This window comes from Orbicella franksi, chromosome 4 (assembly GCF_964199315.1).
Source record: "Orbicella franksi chromosome 4, jaOrbFran1.1, whole genome shotgun sequence".
NCBI lineage: Eukaryota > Metazoa > Cnidaria > Anthozoa > Scleractinia > Merulinidae > Orbicella > Orbicella franksi.
Window position 1 is genome coordinate 13,017,301 of NC_138148.1, and position 25,000 is coordinate 13,042,300.

The 25,000-nt window shown below is 38.3% G+C and overlaps 3 protein-coding genes across 3 annotated transcripts in view; all 3 read left to right on the forward strand.

Moving 5' to 3' along the window:
• Window positions 1–1,284, forward strand: part of LOC145485520 (uncharacterized) — a 25,513-nt gene extending 24,229 nt beyond the window's left edge. Inside the window, exon 8 of the mRNA XM_081464183.1 lies at window positions 535–1,284. Coding sequence (XP_081320309.1) covers window positions 535–899 — 365 coding nt within the window. The 3' untranslated portion in view covers window positions 900–1,284. The remainder of the gene's footprint in view (window positions 1–534) is intronic.
• A 4,677-nt stretch (window positions 1,285–5,961) lies between these two features.
• LOC145483466 (lymphotoxin-alpha-like) lies at window positions 5,962–13,394 on the forward strand. The gene is made up of 4 exons (XM_081461973.1): window positions 5,962–6,022; window positions 11,504–11,563; window positions 12,675–12,744; window positions 13,024–13,394. Exons 2-4 carry the CDS (start codon window positions 11,507–11,509, stop codon window positions 13,368–13,370), a joined length of 474 nt encoding a protein of 157 aa, XP_081318099.1. The 5' UTR covers window positions 5,962–6,022; window positions 11,504–11,506; the 3' UTR covers window positions 13,371–13,394.
• Window positions 13,395–17,892: 4,498 nt separating this feature from the next.
• On the forward strand, window positions 17,893–19,394 carry LOC145485312 (uncharacterized). Its single transcript, XM_081463995.1, has 2 exons — window positions 17,893–18,238; window positions 19,048–19,394. Exons 1-2 carry the CDS (start codon window positions 18,043–18,045, stop codon window positions 19,392–19,394), a joined length of 543 nt encoding a protein of 180 aa, XP_081320121.1. The 5' UTR covers window positions 17,893–18,042.
• Window positions 19,395–25,000: the final 5,606 nt, after the last annotated feature.

Genomic DNA, 25,000 nt, shown 5'->3' on the forward strand with positions numbered 1-25,000 from the left:
TGCGCTCTTCTCGGACTGCAGCGCGCTGCCGAGCGTTCTCGATTTCCACTTCAGGTATGAAATTTATATCGGAGTCTTCTGGATAAAAACTCATCTCTGACTCCGAGGAGGAAGACATCTTGATCTTCTAGCGAAAATTTGGGCGTTTTAGAGCTAAAATATACAAAAGCGAGTATTCTACAGTTCGACGTCCAAAGAAAGCAAAGAGAAATGACTGAGGGCTGTTCTATTCGGTTCCTGGGTAGACGTCACAACCTTGCTCGACCCAGACTCCCTAAAACGCGGTCGTGAAACATCCGAGCACGACTTTGGCGGGCCATAGAAAATTGAGGATTCAACCAAATTCAAAATTTTTTTCGCAGAATTAGTTTAAACAGTAAGTGGATTCGTTTTAGCGAAAAAAAAATTTTGGGGTTAGGTGCACTTTAAATAACTCCTACATACTGAAGGTACTCTTACATAAGATAATTGAACTTTTAAGGCAAATATTACTCGAGTTGAAAACACCTTTCGTCTTATTTTTGTGCCTTTCAGTTCAGTATCTGGTTTACTTATTTCAATACTTCAATGAATGGCGGAAAAATCCACACTGGTCTTTTTCTTGCTGTTTAGCTTTGCTTCTCCCTCTCAATGACTTGCAAGGAGAAATTCGTGGCATGGTTGGTAAAGATGTCTTAAAAACCCAGTTACAAACAGGCACGGCGGATAAGCCTTCCATTGCCTCTTCCGCGAAAGATAGCGGGACCATGAGTATCACTCTGATGTCTGGGGAAGGTAAACACAGGGATGAGAACACCATGGAGTTACACACAAGAAACTGGAAAGTAAACAAGAGCGTCAAAGTAAAAAGCAATCAAGGGACACAGACAGACACATTTGGGCTTACAACCGCACTTTAATAGTGCGTGACTAATTTGAAGACACACATCTCAGATATATGTGAGTTTTCATAGAGTTCTGACGAGAATCAACACTACATAAAACAACTGTATAAGCTTAGGCACACTTGACCTTCTCGAAAAACTAAACATGGCTTCATGTCAATGCCTATGTCTGTTCTAGTAAATGCATCAACTGCACTTGTTTTTATTCTGACAAGAATTCATGAAAATTATGATGAAGTGTATTATTGTATTTCTATCGTGTGGTCACTTGAACTGTACATCGTGACATTTTTACTAGCTATAGCTACTTTTCATCACGCTACGAGTCGATTGACTAAGTTGACACCACCCGTGTCGTTGCATGTGATTGATGGATTTCGATCCTCGTTGTCTTCCGGTATTTCGCTTCACGTCACAGAAGTTTCATTTTTCGCAAATTCTGGAATTTTTTATTTTATTTTGACAGTTTCCAAGTTAAGAGATAGGTCTTTAGTAGCACATTTTCATGTTTTAACTGAAAATAATGTTGCATTTTATTTCGATCCCAGGTCTCAGCAATCCAAACGTCAGTCGTCAGCAAATGAAGTTGACATGGATATGAAATGATTTTGTTGTTCACTGCGTGTTTGTGGTAAAACGCTGACATAACTTGAGCTTTTTGCCCTATATTACAACTTTAACTTTACAACTTTTTACCATATATTACAACAATCTACTAGAGATATTACATTGAAATCTATTTTGTGATATCTCTGTAACTAATTTTAAAAAGTTTAACCTTTATTATCAGGTGTACAGTTTTGATTGAATTGTATTTTACTTTTAGAGGGCAACAAGTTTTTCAGTAATTTTAGTTACTGTTGAGTGTTACCCTCATAAAATACTGTCTCTTACTTACTGACTGACTTACTTTGTTATCGTAATTTGATTAAGGTGATGAGTCAAGTTTCCATTTTATTATTTTTAATCAGTTGAAAATCTGAAGTGAAACAAAATATTATATTACTTCATTTATATACTCTCCTATTATTCAAGATATTTACAGGCCTCGTGCCTCAGATGAAGGGTTCTTTCGGAGTTGTATGAGAAGAAATTATGGTCTGTTGATATGGGGCAAAGAGAGGGTCTTAATGGAATGGTGGCTTTTACTACTCACGGCAAATACAAACATTTTCACTCTATTCTACAAAAAGCTAGAGACAGATGGCAAAAGTTTCATTTCGTGCCGTTTGCCGTAAACGTCATGCTTAACCCTGGGAAACTTCACAAACACGTCAACAAAGGCTTGCTGCTCTTTTCAACAAAAACCTCATTTCCTGAAGGAGGCTCGAGTTAATGCTCATAAAGTGCCTTGTTTAGTTCAACGTTCCCTTCTCCTGTTATAGCTTTACCAAATGCTCGTTGAAAGTTTTGCAACTTGCAATGTACCAGACTTATGCTTTGAGACGTAACCATATTCAGCTTAATTATACTTAAGAGATATCAACATTTGCTGTTTTGTTGACGAACAGCAAGCGGCACTGGTTAGCGAAGAGTGACATCTGAGAAAAGTATCATTCACTTGATCGAATAATTCAGGATTCCGGAAACAGGAATAAAGAATAACTGGCCTGGTGCAATACCTACCCTAGTAAATCATATCATTTTATTTTGTTCGGAAGTGATTTGACGCCAAAGGAGCAACAACTCTTTTTACAGTTTTCATATGTTTTGACAGTTGTAATGTGCGCTGGAAGTTTGGGATATACAATAGCAACAACAACAGAAATTCCCTTCGTATATTGAATATAGTTTGCCGGGTATTGCTGAAGTTAATTTTCCCGATATTCTCAATATTTAGTTCTTATTAACGGAGCGGGAAGTCTTTATGGGATATTCTTGACTAAGGACGCCAGGACAGACAAAACGCATTGAAATCTGTACTTGCGGCCGATGCAATATACATTACTATATAACGCTTAGGTGAGGTACTTCTGGGGATGCTTTGGCCGTGAGGGACTAGGTTGCAACGGATTTTTTTTTTATTCTTATTGGCCAAACTCGAATGATTAAGCGTAGTCCCGTTCAGCCACCTCCTTTCTTATTGTTTAACAAGTTCCAAACGTTTCCGTGTGTCTATCGAGTTGAGAAACACGGAAGGAAGGTTTGGGGAACAATATACAGAAGCCCCAGGTGTGTTTTTTCCTCCTTTTTCGAGTCTTCTCTATCAAACATTTAGAAATAATGTAATCAGCCGTTGACATAGGGCAGTTTTCAGTTGACTGCTGAAAAACCAAAACCGAAGTGTCACTCTCGCCACTCACAAAGGACAGAGGCAATCCAGTGAACCAATCAATCCTCTTACAACATGCATGTAGCTGTGAAGGTGAATTAATCAGCATGACACGAGCGTGGAACAAAGAAAAATTCTGAGCCCCCGACAGGAATCGAACCCATGACCTTCCGAACCCGCCCGGTGTTCGGGAGGTCATGGGTTCGATTCCTGTCGGGAGCTCAGAATTTTTCTTTGTCCCGCGCTCGTGTCATGTTGATTAATTCACCTTCACATTTCATTACCGAGCTTAAAATTCATCATCTTTATTAACTTATCATGCATGTAGCTGTCGCCAAGCGCAAGAAAACGCTTGCGACTGAGTCATGATTAGTTTTGGTCCTAGGAGGTGGCCCGAATTTTTTTTTTAAGCCAATAGCGCAGCGTAGAAATGCAAAACCAATTACTTTTCGATACTCAAGTGAAAACCGCTCTATTGGTTTGAATCGTGTTGTTTCCTCGTCAACTTCTCAGTACTGAATCAAGGCATTGAACGCTACTGAACCTTCAAGCCATGTGTTGAATGGTTTGTTGAACCGGGCTTGTTGAACGGCTGTGTTTCCAAGGCCCGGCAATTACTATGTCTATATTCAGATGTAATTCAACCAAAGACCACACCCCAACAGCAACCGAACAATTGTCCCTAGCCTCAGTAGCACTCTATTAATGACTGGGATTCACGAGCATATCAGGTCAGCAGCACAGAAGAATACTGCATCTTCTCGCGGTGTATTACATTCAAATGCTGGAGACTGGATCTTCGTGAAAGTCATTGACTAAAACCAAATTTTGGTTAGGGCCTAATTACAGTGACACTGTACTTTGGTGTTTATCAAATATGAGCGCGGGTGTCTTCGAGAAGTAACATAATGCAAGGCGAAACTCAAAAAGCTCAACAAAAGTAAAAGGAGTTATATTGTCGAGTCTCAATTCACTCTGTTATTTAACCTGCTTTTACTTCAACTGACAAAATAAAAAGGCAAATCTGAGAGTGAATCCATCCAAATTATGCCACCGTTTTGCCCATATTTCAATGGATTCTCCAAACTTAAAATATACATGTTGAATACATAGTAATCTATTACACCTTTGATAACATTGCAATCGACACCTGACACTGGTATATTCACACATGCCTTAGGATTTAACCAATCAGGTCCGTGTATCACATGCCACAAAAATCTGAAAAGAAACGTAAAGCAGATCGATATAACGCACGAGTCTATTCGAGTTTCCAGCAAGCTTCGTACTGCAGTGTTTTTAACGTTCTTTTAAACGTGCATTTTAACCTTTATTTCAATAGCCGTTTCTATTTTGCTATTAAACTGATTCTCCAGAAAGGGTCAAAACCTTTCGACTTAATCATCTCGGTTGACGCGTTCGTTGCAACGGTTAGTTGATTGTATCGTAGAACAAACTGCATTCGTTACTAGGTGGGAATTTGGGAATGTCTAAGTTCTGTTGAAAGGGGTGCTCCGTCACCTACCACAAATAAAACGAAACAAGTTCTAAATTTCTCTATACCCTAGCGACTGCAAAGTCTTGGCCAAGCGGACTCGCAAGTAGACGCTAGTTGAAAACCTGGGTCTACGTGCGGTTCCGTTTGGCCAGGCATTGCATGCATTTGCGTCGACCTCCGATAACTTGCACTCACTTTAGTCGAGATCAAATATGCACGCAAATTTCACCGTTGAGCCATCCAATACAAGTCAACGCAAGTTGAGTGACGTCCATTCGTTGTTGTTAAGGTTACATCTTGACCGCGAGGGACTAAGGCTGTAGCCTTGAAACGGCTTTATTTGCGACTGTCGCGTACTTGCGAGGAAACTTACGAGTCTTTTTGGCCACCAACCCAAGTCCCTACGCAAGTTCAACTTACAGCTGCTTGCAACTACTTCCGAGTCCGTTTGACTAAGGCTTAACACGAATAAGAATTGGAATTCTTTTTCATCGTTAATTAATTAGCCAAAAAAAGTAAACGTTAATAAAATGAAGATTAAAACCTATCTTCTACACAAATAGCAAGCCCTCCTCTCGAACGTTTTAATATAATACTGCCTTGGGCGGGTAAACAATGAAAACAATATAGTAATTTTAAAGCTTGTAATTGTAGCACAGCCGACTGAAAGGTTATATTTTGATATTAGGCTAGCAGAAAACAATGGACATTTCAGAGAAATGCCTCAAATGACGTCTGATTAGTGAGTTAAGACATGGACCACCAGGAGGTTTTAATGAAGATGTTTGATTTGGTCTGAGAGAATGCTGGTAAACAAGAGAAAATTAAGAAGGAATTGTCGCCTGATCAAATAATTAGAGCCGCACACAAGATTAGGTAGTTTGTAAATTTTAATAACCGTTTGGGCAAGAAAACCAGCGAAAAACATAATTAATAAGATTACTAGATTTGACAAATAATAAAAAAGCGTTCTTGATGCGACTTAGTCACAACAACTTTACTTTAGTTTTATTAGTATGTAACACAGTGATTAGTTGGTCAAGTTACCAGACTGCAGGGATCCGTTTTTGTGTTTTTTTAGACTACTTTCAGTTAACAGCCAGAAATTGATCTCGTTATTTCGCACACGTGTTCAACTGTTGCCATGGTATCAAAGCTATCATCAATTTAGAAGTTTAGAAGTCTCATTCTAGATTGTTTAGTTTTCATAACAAGATTGCGCCACTGTTTCTAATTAAACTATCCCAATATTTACTGAGAAAGCATTTTATCAAAGTGAGCATCCTGCTTTAGGGACGTATTATGCTGAAGTCGTTCGGACGCGTAGCTGCTTGAACACAACTTGGAAGATAGTTTGCAATCTCAAAGGTCAGTGATCTTCTTGGATACTGTAGGTGTGGTGCTAAAAAAAAAAGTGTAGGACAACTGTTCCTATTCAGTTCGTAAATGTGGTCGAGCGAGGAAAGTAGAATTTTTCTGTAGTTAACTAAATTTGGCATTTCACAAAGAAAAATAGTACAAAAAGATCTCAGCTCGCTAAAATAAACTCAGAAAAGAAAAAAATTCAACTTAAAGACTAAGTATATTTTGAAATAAGAAGAAAAAATAGAGTTTTTAAAAAAGAAGCGAGGTGGGACAGATTTAACACTGCTATAGTCAACACGATGATACCTATGACGCTTCGAAGCTAGAAACGAGGCAAAGAAAATCTCTCACTGTCCGTCATTATGCAAGTGGAGGAGAACAAAGATCTCAATCAAAGTCAAACTGACGCTATAAAAGGTAAAGAAGTCTTTAACAAGTTCACACAGTAATTTAGGCGACATAAATAACCGGTACATGTTTAACGGTTAACTGATTCGGAGGCACTCTCTTCCTTTTTTTTTTTTTCAAATTGTGGTAGCTTCAATATTTGTGAGAAAAATTCGGGAAACAAGAAAGCGTCTTGTGTCAATGATGCAATGATGAACTGGGTGTGTCCGAAAGTGTGTAGATTTCGTATTCCTTCTTTGCTGCCGACAACTGATGTGCAGCTATTAACAATTACCTTCTTAAGAGCCAGTGCCCATAACTATGGACCAAACAACGGAACAAGTCGAAAAATCGATTTTGCTCATTTTTTGCCCATAGATTGGCTCTAGCTAGTAAACAAACGGACCATAGGTAGTTTTTGATAATGCAGCTTTTTTGGGGAGAAATTTGCGAAAAACGATTTCGCCCCGATTGAGCTCAAAATCTACTTCCTATTATGCTAAATTTTCTGAAAATTTGATTGCTTTGCGCGTCGCACAGCAGCTACTTAAGAATCTTTCAATGGTCTTTACATTCAGCTCAGGTCTTCATGGCATGACTGAGCGAAAAATAAAATATATCGAGGTTTCGTTTGAGCCCGAAACGAGATCGAACAGAAACGCAAAATATTACGATGTGTTGCAAACGAATTATAGCACTAAAATATCGCCATATTTTTCTATGGGCTATAACTTTAAACCCCATAAAAACACTTTCTACGGATTAACTGTACACCCATCTGTTTGAAAATCAAAAAACATCTCTGGGCAAATGGTTTTAAGTCGCCCGCCTTGGCCTGTGCTTCTCACAAATTTTTCCCTGAACCGCCGTGAGAATGTAAACAATTGCGTGACGCGTGCGGTCACCCTGAATACATAATTCGTTTCCAACAAACCGCAGATGGCTATCTTAGAACATTTGGGTGAAAAAAGAAAAACATAATGGACCACTTTTAACTTTAATATTTTGAAAGTCATCGCTTTGGAAATTTCGTTAATTGAAAACGCCAATTAAAAACAATTTACTTGGAGTTCGGGTGTTACTACTATGTCGTTTTAAGGGCCCATTAACCGATTCATGCGCGCGCTCGCGCGCGTTGCTAAGGAGGTGAAATTTCACTTCCGGTCACTTACGTCAGCCTGAGCGCGGAAAATAAAAACAACTCAAAAACTTGCAAATTCGCATACATTGTAGATGTTTTTCTTTGTGTTTCGCAAAATGCAAAGAAAAAAAAATTCAAGCAAAGGCAAAATAAGAGAGAGACAGAAAAAACAGGAACAATAGAAAGAGAAAAACTAACTACCTGCGGCTTTGTTTGATCTTACCGAAGTGCGCTGGTAGTGTAAATTGCGCACGCGCTGATAGGGTAACTTCCAATAGATATTGGGTGCACTTCCGGTTTCTTTAAATGCTAAAGGAAACGCGGTTTTTCATTAAATCCAGCCTTTTTCGACGAATTTCGATTAAAGCCAACGTTGGCAACATTGCTATGCATTCCTTTTTCGAAATCATGCTTTTTTCAGAAAATTACGAATTTTTCAATATTTTGAAATGCTCTCAAAATCTGACCTTTTAGAAATGAAACAAAATCGATGCATGGCGTAATGAGGATTTAAATTAAAATATTAAATCAATGAAAAAAATCCCGAGAAAGTAATTTGCCTGGGAGCCTTTGCATTTTTTTCTGTATCAGTCACATGACCATGGGCGTGGCCTGATGACGTCATCACTAGTGTTACTGGTTATGAAAAAGTTGAAACACATGAAATAACTCTGAACTAACTAAAAATGAGGAGGTTAGATGAGACTAAATTTTCCTTAGCAACGGCTCGAAAAGATCGGTTAATGGGCCCTTAAGCTGTCGTTCTTTCTTTGATCATTTTAATTACAAGAACGAATACTAGAAAGAAAATCGTTCTAAGTTCATTTGTTAAATGTAATGACAAGTTGATATTGTTGGTTTGTAGCCTTACGTGATCTGAAGGAACGCTACAGTAATTAAATTTGTATTTGTTGATTTCGACGGATCGATTTTCCGTTAAACCTTTTTATTTGTACCAGCACATTTAGTGCCTTTTCTCCTGCTATAAAGTCGGAAAAAGTAAAGTAAACAAATCCTAAAAGTTTAAATCATAAATAAGAGGCATCAACAGTGCGAGTGTCTCGGTAAGCTGTTAATTTGAACAATTACTGTGCTGGACGGATTGCTTTCCAGGTTACGCACGTACTATACATATAGTTGATTGTGCGCGAATGTTTCTGTTTCAAACAACTGAAATGCTCAATGCTTTTTTTCTTTTTTTCTTCAGTCTTAAAACTTAAGGTTAGAGTTAGGCTAAATCCTAAACTGTTTTGGTGGCCAACCTATTTTTTTGCAAATTACTTAATCAAATTATATATATATTTCATTGAAATTCGCTCTTCCGTGGCCGACTTCCGCGAACAAAACAAGATGGATGTTCGCCGTTTATTTAAGACTACAATCCTGGTCAAAAGTGTTGGGACAGTTACGGCAGATGACTTCACAGGCAGCCTCTCTTAAGACCAAAACCGCGCAAGCCCGCCTACCCCCTCCCCCCTGTCAATGTTGATAAAAATCTCGAAGAAAAAAAAATCTTCGACAATAACTCCAGAATAGCCACGTTTCATGAATTGTTCGCCTCCTAGAACAGTATTCTCGAACTAAAGAGACGATGAGATAGATATTCACGTCTTATTCCAATAATAACGATTTTTCAGCAATCGCGTTCAGTTCCAACACAACTGTCTAAACACTTTCTATTGTCCCTTTTTCCTTTTTTCCCACATCCGATCTAGTCTTCAGAATAGCTTCATTTTCTTGCAACATTGCTAGGGGGAGGGGGGTCAATTGTACCTGCTTCTATTCATCTTTTGTTCTAATACGTTAAGGACGTAGTTGAAATCGTGGGTTTTAGCGCGCAAAAAGGGGAGGTGTCCCAACCACTTATGGCCAGGATTGTAGGTTTACACTAGAGGAAATTGTTCCGGATTTGTGATGAATCCGGAACGTTTTAGTGCCGGATTGATTTTGCCGTTTACACAAAAGTGGACGAATCCGAAATAAAAACTCCCCGGTTTGGTCGTGTCCCCGGAGATTTTGAATCCGGAATTTAAAGTGGGAACTTTGAATCCGAAAATTTTTGAATCCGGAGAGTCGTGTAAACGATTTTCTCTCGAATCCGGATATTTTTCCGCCTGTGATCTTTTGAGTTTACAGTGGAACGAAAATGGCGGATTACATGATCCAGTCGTAGTCGAGTCGTAGGCACATTGATGGCCATTTGATGGCGGTCGCTGGGTGATTACCTCGTGCTGTTTCAAGTGTAGGTAATCACTTTTATAATGGGTAATGCCATATTCCTCAGAAACCCAATTTATACTTTACTGCACAGATGACGACGATGGCACGATCGAAAACCTCGACGGTTCTAGATATCAAGTAAAAACCAGAATAAATACCTGGAGGGACCTGACATGATGGACAACAGTACCGTGGTCAGTGAGTTGAAAGAAAACTTCAGACTGTCTCAACCTACCCCTAGCCTTATTTTCGGAGCCATTTTGTTTCTCGTTGTCGAGGCAACAAACTGCTTGTTAACCATTCCATCATGAATGTTCCCGGAGTTATCGCCGTATGTAAACGGTTAAGAATCCGAATATCCTTTCACTGTAAATCCCTACTAATCCGAATACTCTAAAATTGATGAATCCGGGAACGTTTACGAGTCCAAAAAAACTCCTTTAGTGTAAACCTAGTCCTACATCGACCACTGTAATGTTTGTTTGTCTACCAGTGTTATGATCTGCAAATTTCAGTTAATTGATCGAACAACCAAAGTAGAAAAGATGGATTTTTTCTCCCAGTATGATTGAAACTTAAACGCAATTTCTTCCTCGGCTAATTCAATTCAAGAAATTCCGGGTTTTCTAGCTGAGTTTGAGTATATTGTGTAGGTACAAATTTTCTACACAGCTAGTAGCGCTGAGATGCCGTCACGCAGTTAGTAGTTTATAGAATTTATGGTATTTCCACTTGACTTTATTTGTCAGTCAATGATTCAATTGCCATAAACCATAGAGGATTGGTTAAGTGTATCTCTAAAACTGCCAATGTATTGTAAGTTATCAGGGAAATCAATAAAATAAACAAGTGTTAAAATCATTTCCCGGAGTACTGTAGTAACGTTCTTTATCAGGGATGTCGTGGGTGTTGCAATGCAAATGAAAAAATATATATATTTATACTAACTTAAAAAAAAAAAGGAAAACATTTTCCATTATTTTATCGACACAACGTTTCAAAAATTGCTTTCATCGGATTGCTGGAAACGAATATTTACTCTAGAGTGGCTATCCGCGTCACGCAATTGTTTACATTCCAACGGCGGATTTTGGGCAAAATCTATGAGAAACACAGGCCAAGGCGGACGACTTGAAACCATTTGCCCAGAGATATTTTTTGATATCCTAACAGGTGGGTGTATATTTAACCCGTAGAAATTGTTTTTGTGGTATTTAAAGTTATAGCCCATAGAAAAATATGGCAATGTTTTTATGTAATAATTTTCTTGCGACACATTGTAAAATTTTGCGTGTCAGTTTGATCTCTTTTCGGGCTCAAAACTAACTTTGATTATTTTATTTTTCGCTCAGTCATACCACGAAGACCTGAACTGAATATAAAATCCATTGAAAGATTCTCAAGTAGCTGTTCTGCGGAGCGCGAAGCAATCAAATATTCGGAAAATTCAGCAAAACCGGAAGTAGATTTTGAGCCCAATCGGGTCGAAATCGTTTTTGGCATATTTCTACCAAAGAAAGCTGTATTAGCAGAAACTAACTATGGTCCGTTCCTATTCTTACTACGACCTATCTATGGACAAAATACAAGAGAAATCAATTTTTCGACTTGTGCCATTGATAGGCGATTTAGGTCCATTTTTATAGGCATTCACTCTTAATTACTCCTCTTCTGGAGAATGAACTAGTTGCGCATGCCCGGTTACTTTCAATAATGATTTTGGCGTTCTATGACAGGTCATGCTGTTTTTGGTGACGTTGTTCGCATCCTTGGTTCTGGTCAGCTCCTTACAACAGGTATGTACAGACAGTTTCTTACGCAAAAGGCCAGGTTCTCCTCTACTGTGATTTACTGACTATGATCGAAGTTGTTATAATTGTACAAGGCCGAGCGTAGTTAGACCAAATACTGACAAAGTGTACTTCGGGAATAAGAGGACATTTAAAGAATGAGCAATACTTCCTTTAAGAAGAGTTCGATATTTATTGAATTGAAAGGAAAATAGCAATTTTTAGTTACTAGCTTTGGGAAAATCTTTTTGAACCTCTTCGATCTAGCCGTTATACAAACAAAAAGTTTGTAAAATGGTAATTGCACTGCTTTGATTCGAACTTATTTTCAATACGAATTTGGAGTATTTAGTTTATAAACCAAACATGGACAATCATTGAAACATCTAGTGAAATTCAAAATTGAAATTTCTTATTTTTTTTTTTTTTTATTATTTCACTGGATGTTTCGATGGCAATTTGGAATTTTTTAGCGTCGTTACGTAAAATAGTGTCTTTCATATGACATTGCCCATTTCATACTTTTAATTTGAACGAGCCGTAAACGAATAACTTTCTGAGCCAACTGGCTTTTCTACTCGGTAGCCACGCAATAGTTACACAATTATTTAATGATTGTTCCGTAAGTTTCTTCCTCTTAAATAAACGCCAATAAAAGAGCCCGGCCTTTATACGTAAACTATTTAAAAATTTGACACAAATCTTTGAATTAAAATAGATTTTCATCAAATTATCTCAAAGGCTGCATTTAACTATGAATAGAATGATACGAAATTCCGAATTGATTGGTTGTTTTTTAAGATTTTGTTAGGTTTTAAACAGGGAGAAATCTCGGTTATGTTGGTACATGTAGCTTCGAATTTGTCTTTCTTTTTATTCTCGCTATTCTCAATTTCGTCATGATAAAACTAAAAATATCTGTCTGGATTGAGATGGTGCTAAGGCAAATTGACTAAATAGCAAAACGCGCACAGGAACTGCAAGGTCTTGTTATCTCACGACCATTATCATATATAAGCAAGAACACGAAATTAAAAGGGGGTTTTCCAATAGAAAAGATAATTAACTACTTGTTACTGAAAAAGTGAATTGTTTACTGAACATGTATGCCTTACAGGGAACTTATGTCCCTTCTGCACATCTGGAGGGTGGGGTCCCAGCGGCCACTGATTACGCCGTGAATCAAGGTATGTATCACAAGTTAAAACATATTATTACCGATTCCAGAAATTTCGGAGTTACAGAAATTGAAAATCTGTTATCTCTTACTGAACAGACATACAGGGGAATCTGTCTGTTTTATCTAATGAAGAAGCAGGAACAAAACTTAATGACGTCATATATACCTCTGTCCCCCAATTGATCATAAATAAGAACCCGTCAAAATGCGGCGAGAGAATTTGACTTATCGTATAATGATTTATCGATAATACAGCAATGTCGTTTGTTTCCTTGTCGATTTTTAGTAATCACCACATGGAACACTGATGACCCCAAAAGCCATGCGTTAGACGGGTTCGAGTATACCAATGGAAGACTGCAAGTGCCCGAGGATGGTCGTTACTATGTTTACATGCAGATGTACTTCAACAAAAGGTCACACAACAATAACAACCGTGTGGCTCTTTTTGCCAACAATCGTATTCTCTTGATGATTCACAAGGATATGTCGCCCGGACAGGAGAACACCGGTTTTGCTGGAGGCGTATTCCAATTGAAAAAAGGAGAAAAGATCTACGTGAAAGTCATTGGTTTTAACACCAAAATGTGGTTGGGGCCTAACCACAGTTATTTTGGTGCTTACCTGATATAACCTCTGATATTTTAGAGAAGCAATTTGATGGAAAGCAAAACTTAGAGAGCTCAATAAAAGTAAAAGGAGCGTACATTGTATTGTTTACTTGTGAGTCAATCGGGTATGAAACTAACTGTTAATGAAATGTCCGCCTGGAAAGGGATAATGGGGAGGGTAATCGGGTGAATGAAATAGGGTCATGCCTGACCTTGAAGAGATTGACCCGTGCGCAGTGCTAACATGCTCTTAAAGCCTCATTTAAGCTCATTGTTTAGCGACGTAGGAGTTCTATCCGAAAACGGACCTTGCACGTATAAACTTCGAGTGGTCCTCTTAGAGCAAACCTGAAACCACATTTGTAAGAATTAATGAGATAGCGGTGCAATTAATGCATAGTCACTATCAGTGACATCACGTCGACGTGCCCTTAATAATAACAACTAAGTACGTTTTTCCTCGCAAAAAGAATTTTAGCTATTAGTTCTAGTCCTGCATTATGCAGTTCCTGTCATTCTCTTTGGAGTATTAAATAACTGGAGAAGCTTACATCGCTTCCTGATCCTGACACAACAGTTCGCGGCTGTATATCTTTCAACAGTGGGTTCTGACTTCGAGCAAACTGCGATAGAAAGCCTTCGTAAAAGACGGAACTGAAGACAACTGGTTAGGGTTTTTCTTGATTTGAGGCCATACGCTCTTCCTTCCAGATTCCCTTTAGCGCAGTCATGAACCACAATGGGCCAATTTTCGGTTTTGCAACGGGCGATAGGGCATAGAAATTCAAGGATTGAAACAAACAAAACATTTTTAGGTAGAAATACTCGACAACATACTAAAATTGTAAATTTATTTACTCTCCCCAGCCCCTCCTTCCCACCAACCCCTCCCCCTTGCAAAGAAAATAGAAAATAATATTGGGCTAACGGTATGTTTTGATTTAAATGTAAAAGAATAGGATGTCACTGGTGCCTTTCCTTTAGCACTCTCTCACGAACTTTCCATGTACGTTTTTTTTTTTTTGTATTTTAGGATCAGTTTGTTCAGTTTGAAGAGACGTTAAGATTTATGTTGTTCCGTATTAGGGTTATGCTATGTTTCGTGACTTTGTACACTGCATCGCAGCCTTCAGCGCTGACACAAAGCATCTCAAGTGTGTAATTATGCTGACCCTATTCTTGCGTTATTAGTTCAATTGGTATATAAATATATGACCCACGTTTGGTATGGTTTTCCGGTCGTCACGGCGCGGCACATCACATTGAAAGTCTACAAAGTAAATGGTTTAGTGGAAACCAGTTTCAATGGTTTGAGTAACTCGCTCAATAAAATTCCGTCTCGGCCATATTTACACCGACTTAAACCATCACTCCGATTCGTTTTCAATGCAGTTATTTCTTTCCGCATTTTGGAAAAGCAGTGTCGTGTGACCTCGTGGCACAATTTTGGCGTTTTGGTTGACGATTCGTAGAAGTTGATGCTGACAATTCAAGTAACTAAAGATGAACGTTAACTTACTGTTCCATACAAGTTAGTATACTTTTCTTTTCAATACTACAAACCAGGCACCGGCTGTACGAGGGCTGCATGGATAACGCTATCAATCGGATAAATACCTATGCAGTGGGTAAGTGTTAACAAAACAAATACGATATCCACTGACAGTGATTTCACTGGTGGATAGCTTTAATCAGCTTTCGAACAACCCTGGCCAGCGATATACTTTTAAAACCAAGAGTAATCTTCATTGTAATCTTCGCAATTCAGAAAGATTTTGTTCACGTGCAGGCCTTTGTATAAAGCGAAATTTTATACGTATCGTAATTACCACATCCAAAGTAAAACAAAAAGACTTCAATTCAAATATCTTTTCTTCCGAAATTCCCACTTTCGTCAAGATCAAGGTCACAAATTTTCATTGATCCAACTCAGATCATGGAAGCTTTCCCAGTCTTATTCTTATAGGGGAATCCTTGTTTACAATATTTGCCTCATTAGCATAAGCAATTCGGTTTCTGATGGAGCTACAAATAAATCAGTTCCGAATATTGAAAGGTCATAGTTCAATGAACATGAGCCTGATGTATTGAATACTTTTTGTGCAACACGGAGTTTAAAAAGTCAAAACGTTACAAAGAATGTATCAGCTCATTAGCGCTTTTGCAACCCAAAACTTTTGTAGTTTTTGAAGGACAATATCTCCTTGAATATTATTCCCAAAGAGCTTAACATTTTACCATGTATTAAGTTTCACTACCTCTTTAGCTGCCTGGAGTCAATTCATATCTAACATGTTTCCTTCTGTACGCAAGGCCGTATGCAAATGAGCAAAAATGTAAACAGTGACGTCAGTGTGAATCTCCCTATACTTAGTGAAAATAAGTCAAGCATGTTGTAGTTGTTCTTTTCGATTTTCTGGTAAATTGAGTCCGTTTAGTCCGTATAGGTGTCCGTTACAAATAGTCCAGCGTTCCCGACCAGCGTTTTGAATCTCCAGATCAAGTTGGCGGTGGTAGTTTTTGCCTTAGCTTTCTCAAATTAACCTGTTGGTTAGTTTAATTCTAACTATGGGCCGTTTCCGCCACTGAACTTTTGCACATAATTATCGAGAGCTAAAGGCTTAATGAGGACGTAATTAAAAATATTCGATTCTTTGTCAGCAGTATCATATTTTTGTAATAATAAAAACAATAGTAACGATTTGTACAACTGTTTCAAAAATTTTTTCTCGTTTTTTAATTTTATTAGTTATTTATTTTCTTTTTCGTTTTTGTTCAAGCTTTTTGAGAGCACTTTTTCAGTTACTCTTACTGATTTCTAGCCTGCGAACGCAGACGTTTTTCCGGCTGTCACTTGGTTCCGCCGAAAAATAACGTCTGCGAACCCAAGCCAGGAAACGATTTCTGTGACGTAATGACTTTTGTTTCTCCTTAGCCAATCAGATTCCATGATAGAATGAAACTCGAGTACTCCTCGCAGCGAATACCTCGCGCAGTAGTTCTGGGGTTATTTGAGCTAAACTCTGATTGGCTTAGAATTCCTACGTCACAGAAATCGTTTTCTGGCTCGGGTTCGCAGACGTTATTTTTCGGCGGAACCAAGTGACAGCCGGAAATACGTCTGCGTTCGCAGGCTATCTGGTTTCAGAACCTTGGTCAGATTGTGTTGTTTAGGGACCTCAAGCAAACGACAAAGAGCGCTACCAATCAACATGTTTAATTAATGAGCAGAACAAATGCTGGCGCGTACGTTATAAATCTTTAAACCTTCTCAGCCCTCCTCTGCAAAACAACAACGCGAATTGTCAAAGTTCTACTTATTATGGAGGCCGTAACCGACGGCGACTAATTTTTCGTATTTTCATTTGGAATTGAACGCTGGTGTTACATCTTTAGCTTGAGCAAGTTCTCAGACCAACAGGCGTTCTCAACAGATATGATCTTGAAAACTGCGAAATTCGACGGTAAAATATAAATTAATTTTCTCCTAGGCGTTGTTCTCGTGGTCGCCGTCGTCACTGCTTAAGCTTCCTGATAATATCGATTAGCTTCGGGACCTTGACAGAATGGGTCATCGTTGTTTTGGCCCTCTCTCCTCCGCAGAGGTTCGAACGTTCGTTATATAAATCCGCTGTGCAAAGTGAGTGCAGGCGCAAAATCGAATGGATCGATCAGCCGTCACCGGTAACCCTGTGCCTGCACTTACATTATTCAGCGGATCCTCCCTACCCGAAAAAAAACCTTTGAGTCTCTGTGGAGGAGAGAGAGGTTTTGGCCACTGCTGGAGCATATTGGCTTTGAAATTTTGCCAGTGCGCAAAAACTCTCGTTTGCCTCGGTTCTTTGTCAGTGCTCTTTGCCAGTATTCTGTGCCTTGAAGGGCACATGTTTTAAAGTGGTTAAGATATACTTACCAATTAGATTAGGAGCTCGAGATTTCTATCGCTTGTTAGCATAAATCTACTAGCGTTCTATCACGAATGCCGTTCTCTGATTAGTTACGCTACTCACTATCTATTCTGTGATAGATAGTGAGTAGCGTAGCGGTGTGCGCTTGTTACAAAATGAAGGCCGCTTCTTGGTGTTTTTGAAGTGTCTGTGAAGAGGATTTAGATAAAGTTCTAAACGACTTGTAGATTTATACTAAAACAATTAGATTATTCGCTCTCGATTTCTATGCGTGATAGCTGACTCGGGCTGCACCCTCGTCAACTATCACGCGTTAGAAATCTCGAGCTCATAATCTAATTGTTGAATAGAAAAAAATGCTCCAACATTACTAAACAAGCTATGATCGTTTTTTTTTAACAATGCAATTGCAAGTTACCATTGCAACGGTAAAACCTGATAAAAAGATCTTATCTTTAATTACACGCTTGTACTCCAAAACCGGGTCTAGCTTCACTCATCTTGTTATATTTTTGGTTTAATTGGGAAAAGAGAGGTGATATATTGATGTAAGACTCAGTAAAACGACGTCATAAAATGAAGAAGTGGCGCCAACATACGGAATTATTTCTTTCAGATTTTAGACGCGATCTTAGATCGGAGTTTTTATCGAGCGGCAAGGAGACAACCGCAATTTAACGTCGATGTCTATTAACCTCGGTGTGAAAAAGAGACATTTCATTTTTGTTTTCCTTTTCCGTTTACTTTCAGTAATTGTCGAGTGAAACTGCAACGATTCCAAGAGTTATGCATCTGATGAACCGCTTTGAGTATACCGCTGGTAGATTGTTAGTACCTGTGGGTGGACGTTTTGGCTATGTCTATCTTATCCTTCTATGCGTGTTTGTCTTCTTTCTATTTTGTCCCTCACCATCCAAACATGTTCCCTCAGCTCATCTCGAGGGTGGTGAACCTTGGGCAGAGTACTACCGCAAAGGTCAAGGTATGTTTTTCATTACATGTGTTAGTCATACTTTCGTAAAGAGCTATGTGCCTTGCTGTTATTGCGCTCAAACCTTGGAGATGTTGAAGGGTAAGAGAATTAATCCCCTATATAGGCCTTACTGTCAAGGTAATCCCTCGCAAGTTTCATTTAGACATGGTTTCTAGTTCCCGCGGATGAAAATACCACGAGCGTTGCGTAGATGTTTTTTGTGGGGGATGGAAATCGTGTGCAAAGCCTCTTGGCATGTCCCTGTGTCTATAGCTCCCCTCACATGATCGGTTATTTTACATGTCCAGGGATTTTTTTTATCGGGATTAAAAAATAGCATTAAGAGACCTTAAGAAAAACTCCTTTCTGGGGGATTACCTCTGTTCACCTTCATCCTGTCTTGTTTTGAACGGATTTCGATAACAGTGATGGTAGCAACAACGCAGCAGGAATTTATGAAGGTCCTCTTGCGTTGTGGATGCAAAGGAAAAGCAGACTTAATAGCCTGTAGATAAAGCCCTCGCTTACTACACAGAGAAAATTGTTTATTCTCAAGTATGGGTATAAACAATGTAGGCGTGTTCATCCCTCGGGATGGTAAGTTAAAATCAGCCAACTGGTCTTCGCTGTAAGGAGACTACACAAGAAGAACAGAAACCATATTTCGACGATATTCTTGGTTTGAAAAACTGATTATCCACGGAAACTGCAAATGAAAAGTAGCTAAAGGGTTAGTACAGAGTTTGTAGTGAGGGACACGAGACTACTCACATTAAAGCTGAAAATTTTGATTTGGTGCCTCATCCGTTTCTTTTCAGTAATTACGGCGTGGAACCCCAACGATCCCAAAAGTCATGTGGTGAACGGCTTTGTGTACCACAAAGGAAGACTGCAAGTACCTGTGAGTGGTCGTTACTATGTCTATTTTCAGATGTTCTTCAACAGCAGAGAATATCACCACAGCAATCGAGTTGCCGTCTATGATGACAATCGCATTCTCTTGATGATTCACAAAGATATGCCGCCATTTAAGGAGAATACCGGTTTTACTGGTGGAGTATTTTTCTTGACAGCAGGAGAAAAACTCTACGTAAAGGTTTTTGCTTTTGATATCACAATATGGATGGAGCCTACCCACTGTTATTTTGGTGCTTATTTGATCTGAACTTGATCAGGAATCTGTTTCAAAGTGGAATTTAGAAGACTCAAAATATCCCAGTAGAAAGTAAGCATTATTACTAGTTTGGCAATTAGTTAAGTTACTTAGTAATTTATTTGAAATATCATTCATCAATTTAGGCTAAACTTGACCGTATTGTGTAACTTCTTCCTCCGCGCTTATGATTCTTTTTTTTTTTTTTTAAGTTCCCCCCTTCCACTCAAAAAGAAAGAGAGGTAGATGTGGATGGCACACGTTTTGCATGTAGCAATCCCGCTGCCTGTAGAAATGGCCTATGGTATTACAGAACGTGAGGGAAATTTATATCAATAAAGCCAACTCTGTCGAAACCGGAAACCAGGAAGGCAACTCCCTGCCCAGGACGAGGCATGCACATACGTTCAAAAGTCAACGCTATACAGTGAAACCTCTATTAAGCAGACACCCTCGGGACCTTCCCAAGTGTCCGCTTAATAGAGGGTGTCCGCTGAATAAAGGTGTCTAACAATTGCGCAATGTTTGTTAGCAATTAACATTCAACGGTTCCCCTGTACTGTAATAAAGTTCCAGGTTGTTAACGAAGCTACCGTATCCAGAGATCAAGTACATCAGCTTTCATTACAAACTTTAATTTATAAGTTAATAAAGATGGTGAATTTCAAGCTCGGTAATGGAATGTGAAGGTGAATTAATCAACATGACACGAGCGTGGGACAAAGAAACATTCTGAGTCCCCGACAGGAATCGAACCCATGACCTCCCGAACACCGGGCGGGCGCTCTATCCACTGAGCTACGAGAACTCATGGAGGACAAGGTCATTTAACTGAGATCATATATGACAAGTGTCCTGCATACTTCTAGGATCAACGCTATCGAATTCATCGTGAGTAGTGATAAGTTAATAAAGATGGTGAATTTTAAGCTCGGTAATGGAATGTGAAGGTGAATTAATCAACATGACACGAGCGCGGGACAAAGAAAAATTCTGAGTCCCCGACAGGAATCGAACCCATGACCTCCCAGGTGTCCTGCATACTCACGATGAATTCGATAGCGAGCTTAAAATTCACCATCTTTATTAACTTATCACTACTCACGATGAATTCGATAGCGTTGATCCTAGCAGTATGCAGGACACCTGTCATATATGAACTCAATTAAATGACCTTGTTCTCCATGAGTTCTCGTAGCTCAGTGGATAGAGCGCCCGCCCGGTGTTCGGGAGGTCATGGGTTCGATTCCTGTCGGGGACTCAGAATTTTTCTTTGTCCCACGCTCGTGTCATGTTGATTAATTCACCTTCACAACTTTAATTTGTTTGTAATAACGCCCTTTCCATACAGCAATTTACGGGTACATTTAATTGACTATTTCAAGGGCGTAATCCAATGCTACATTGTCAATTCAGTCCGGTGTCCGCTTAATAGAGGTTTTTAACAATAGAAATTAGCGAAATACACTTTATTTTAGTGTCCGCGTCCGCTTAATAGAGGTGTCCGTTAGATAGATAGATAAACTTTATTTAAACACGATAATAATTAAAGCTAAAAGCTTGTGGGGTCGTGTATTTAAATTTAACTTTGCTAAAAATTTAAAATTACGATTAAAATGTTTAGATTACAGTTCCTAGATTTACAATAAAATTAATTATTTAATTAATTGCTAACTAGAACTGTTACTAAGTTAATCTACTATATGATTACAATAAACTAACTAAAACTAATTGTATATAAAGTCACTATGTCTGTGACGGGTTGTCGAAGCCGACAGGGCGTTAAAGTTAAAATCTTTAAAATAAGCTCTATTTACAACCTGCTTTCTAAGGTCGAAAAAGCTTGAAAAACTTTTATGTTGTTCGTGGCCGCTGAACAGGGGTTCTTTATAAAGGGAAATATAACAGGTTAATTTCGGGACCAGGGTAAGTGTCCGCTTAATAGAGGGTGTCCGCTTAACTGGGGGTCCGCTTAATAGAGGTTTCACTGTACTTAAAAAGTTGACTCTGTCTGTGACTTCTGAGACTTGGTTGAACCTAAGATTTTCATATATCATTTCCCTCCATGTAAAGAATAGTACGCCCTCTTTTTTGTTCTTTCATTGGATTGTAAGAAACGAAACTTGACTACTGATTTGGCAATTTTACAATCATTATTTATATGCCTTTTTTTTAATTGGCCAATTTTTTTTTTTTTTTAATTTGCTTTTTTTAAATTTGCTAATTCTTCTTATCGGTCTCTGACTCCATATTAATGCTACAGTCTTTCTCTCGGAGAACCTAAACAAGACTTAGAATACGCCTAAGAATCGCCATCTCTTTTATTGATAGCGCATTAGCTAGACTACAGACTTCTATGATTGCACGGACAACGTAAAAGAGTAATCGCTTTATACACCTGTAGACATTGCTAATTCTTTTAATTATATATTAGGATATAAATTTTACTCGTATTTAAGATAAACAACAAAATTAAAATTGTTTAACACCTTAATCCAAACGACTTTAAATAAGACTTTCTAAATGACTTTTGGTGACTGCAAGTTGAATAAATTTTCAAATATCAGGGGTAGTGTAAATCCTCAATTTCTCGAAGTTTCATGCGATTGCTTATTAATTATATGGTAGATAAAATTACGAACGTGTCTGCATTAATTTGCACCGTAGTGGAAAATAAAAGTGCTCTCGACCAATCACAGTGTAGTAAACTTTCCCGTCATATAATAAACAAACTGGCTTGCAAATAAAATCACCATGCCTGTCTAATGGTGCATCGTTCCATAAACAATAAGAAAACTATATCTGGTGGTTAATACTCTTACCCTTTATGCTTTCTCGATTAGCTTAAATAATTATTTAACCAGGCGAAAGAAAATCATTAGATATTAGAAATGAAATTACATATTAATTTACGCATTTAGATTAAGATTGATAAGCAGTCACACAATTGATGTATATCACTCAGAGCATAAGATGCAAGAGTACAATTTGGTGCTTGAACATGTATTAAAACAGAGTTTTTTCTTGATAAATTGATGCTTCAAGGCTGGTTTCCAAACTTTATAAGCACAATCACTTTATGCACACTTGATGAATGTTAATTTTTCACGGAGATAGACCAAGCGAGAGAAAAAGAGAGAAGGGGGCAATTTAAATATTCCCTGGAAAAACCTTATTCCTGGTTTAAAAAATCAGAATTTTAAACCTGAGAGTGCGTATCTGAGGCTGGTTGTGTAGACCTAAGAGAGGTTGTAATTTAGCCCAATTTGTTTAGAAAAAGCACTTCGTGTTTCGAAAAAAGCCATCCCTCCATTAACTTCATTGGTTTTTCTTCGTGCTAAGAAAGCTAAAGGATAGAACCAAGAGATTATAGGACTTGTTAAGAAAGCCTGAGCAAACAAAAAACAATTGCGCGATTTTGGCAGAGAAAAGTCTAAGTTCGATAATCAAGATTGTCACTCCGCCCAAGTCTCGCTCCAAAAGTCACTTTCACACCGTTCCAAGATTCTCTGCGACGACAAAGAGAAAGTAAACAGCAAACGAAAGGTTAGATAAATTCTCGTTTATAAGCATAACGTGCAAAGTTGAGAAGCAACCGGCGATGCTTAACTTGATTTTTTTTTTTTTATTTTGGGAACAATTACAGTTGTATGAAGTTTTCTTGAATCTTCAACTGGAACTGTTTTCGCAGCGAAGCTTTTCAAGCGGAAGTGAGTACTAGACTTGGGTATATATATATATATATATATATATATGTGTGTGTGTCAGTGCTTTCCTCGTCGCCAAAATGTTGTTTTGGGTACAATATTTCAGTAATAAATGCAGCAATTTGTATCTAAATGCATCATATTTGTAGCCATATCTTATGTGCAAATAAGCCTGATCGAAATATAAGTATATTGTAAATTACACTGTTTGCTTTTAAACGAAAGTCAAATGTCGTTTTCAAGTAAATAACCGCTTTCGAAACTAAAGATTTCATCTGATTGAGTACGACTTTTTAAACTGATTGATGTGCTGACTTTTTATAAAGTCGTTAGGAAAATATTTTAGAGGAAGTATTTTGCATTGGATTGCAATGCATCTATCTCTTGATTGCCTAAGAGGCCGTGACAAGCACCTTCAGCTTGACCTATTCTTGATCATGCGACACGCCATTTGTTAAGAAGATTTTTCTCAGCATGCCTGTTGAACAGGCACGTGTACATGTGATTTTGAATTCTAACCAAACATTTCATTTCAGTATTATATCCGATACGGGGGGGGGGGGGGGGGGAGGTGGATCTCATACAAAAAGGACGGGGGTGCTCGTCTTACCTTTTTGGGGTTAAAAACAAGGTTGTGGTACAAGGCCCACAGCAGGAACTTTTGCGATATCTTTTAGGGCATTGAGCGGAAAGATATGACTATAAAATGTTTAAGCAAGCAACCGGAACGATGATCCTGCTGGTATACGTTGGATCAATAATGATCTAATCGGCTTTGCGTATAAAATGAAGAATACAAAAGCAAAAACCGACACAACGTAGAATGATGTTTTGAAGGTGTACTATATTTCGGCTGGCCAAACCAGCCGTCTTGAGGTACAATGGAAGATCTTCCATTGTACCTGAAGAAGGCTGGTTTGGCCAGCCGAAATATAGTACACCTTCAAAACATCATTCTACGTTGTGTCTGATTTTGCTTTTGGAAAAATATGACTCGATATGATGTGATATCGATTTAAGTACGTGGTTGCGAGACTTACTCCTTTTATTATTCTGAATAGAAACATGGAGGAGACTATTAAAATCTCAATGGCAGTTGCCGGCCTGTTTTCTGTGACCTTGACTACCACCAATCCTTGGCTTGTATTAGGAGTCGTTGGTTTGGTGTGTGCAACAGTTATTGCAGTGAAGGGAATGCAGTCAAGCGGAGAAAAAAAAAGAACAGTTAACTGGAGAGGAATCTGTTATTAGAATGTAGCTAACCTAAACATCTTGCTACAATTTACAATGTTTGTAATCTATAGAACTACTGTATTTGAACCAATGAATTGTGCATTACTCTAAGACTATTTTCATCATTCAACAAGACAGCAAACCATATGTAATTTAAAATAATATTTTTTTCATAATAAAGTTATTTTATTATGTTTGCTTATACTTTACACTTAAACAGTACAACACAGACTACATACACTACTCGCAATACAACAGAGCTATTAACACTACTTACAATACAAGACAGCTTCTTCACCCTACATACTGTAAAGAATCGATTTAAATAAAATACATAGTGTTATTACACATGGACTTGTAAACCGTGACACTAATCTCGTGGAAAGACTTAGATTGAAAGGGCGCTGACCTTGATTAGACGTTACTTGGAGCTGCCATTTCAAATCCAAAATAATGTTCTTAATTAAGGTAGTTTTGCTCTGTAACACTTAAAATATGGAGAGGCCAAATAGCCTAGTACGGTAACACTGGGCACAAACACCTATTGTCCCCTACTGCGATGTTCCACCAGACCCTTGTTGTTCACAGGTTGGATAACGCTATCAGCCGGATAAACCATTCGGAAATGATAATCCACTGGACTGTCATTTACCCAGAGAAAAAAAGGAACGTTGATAA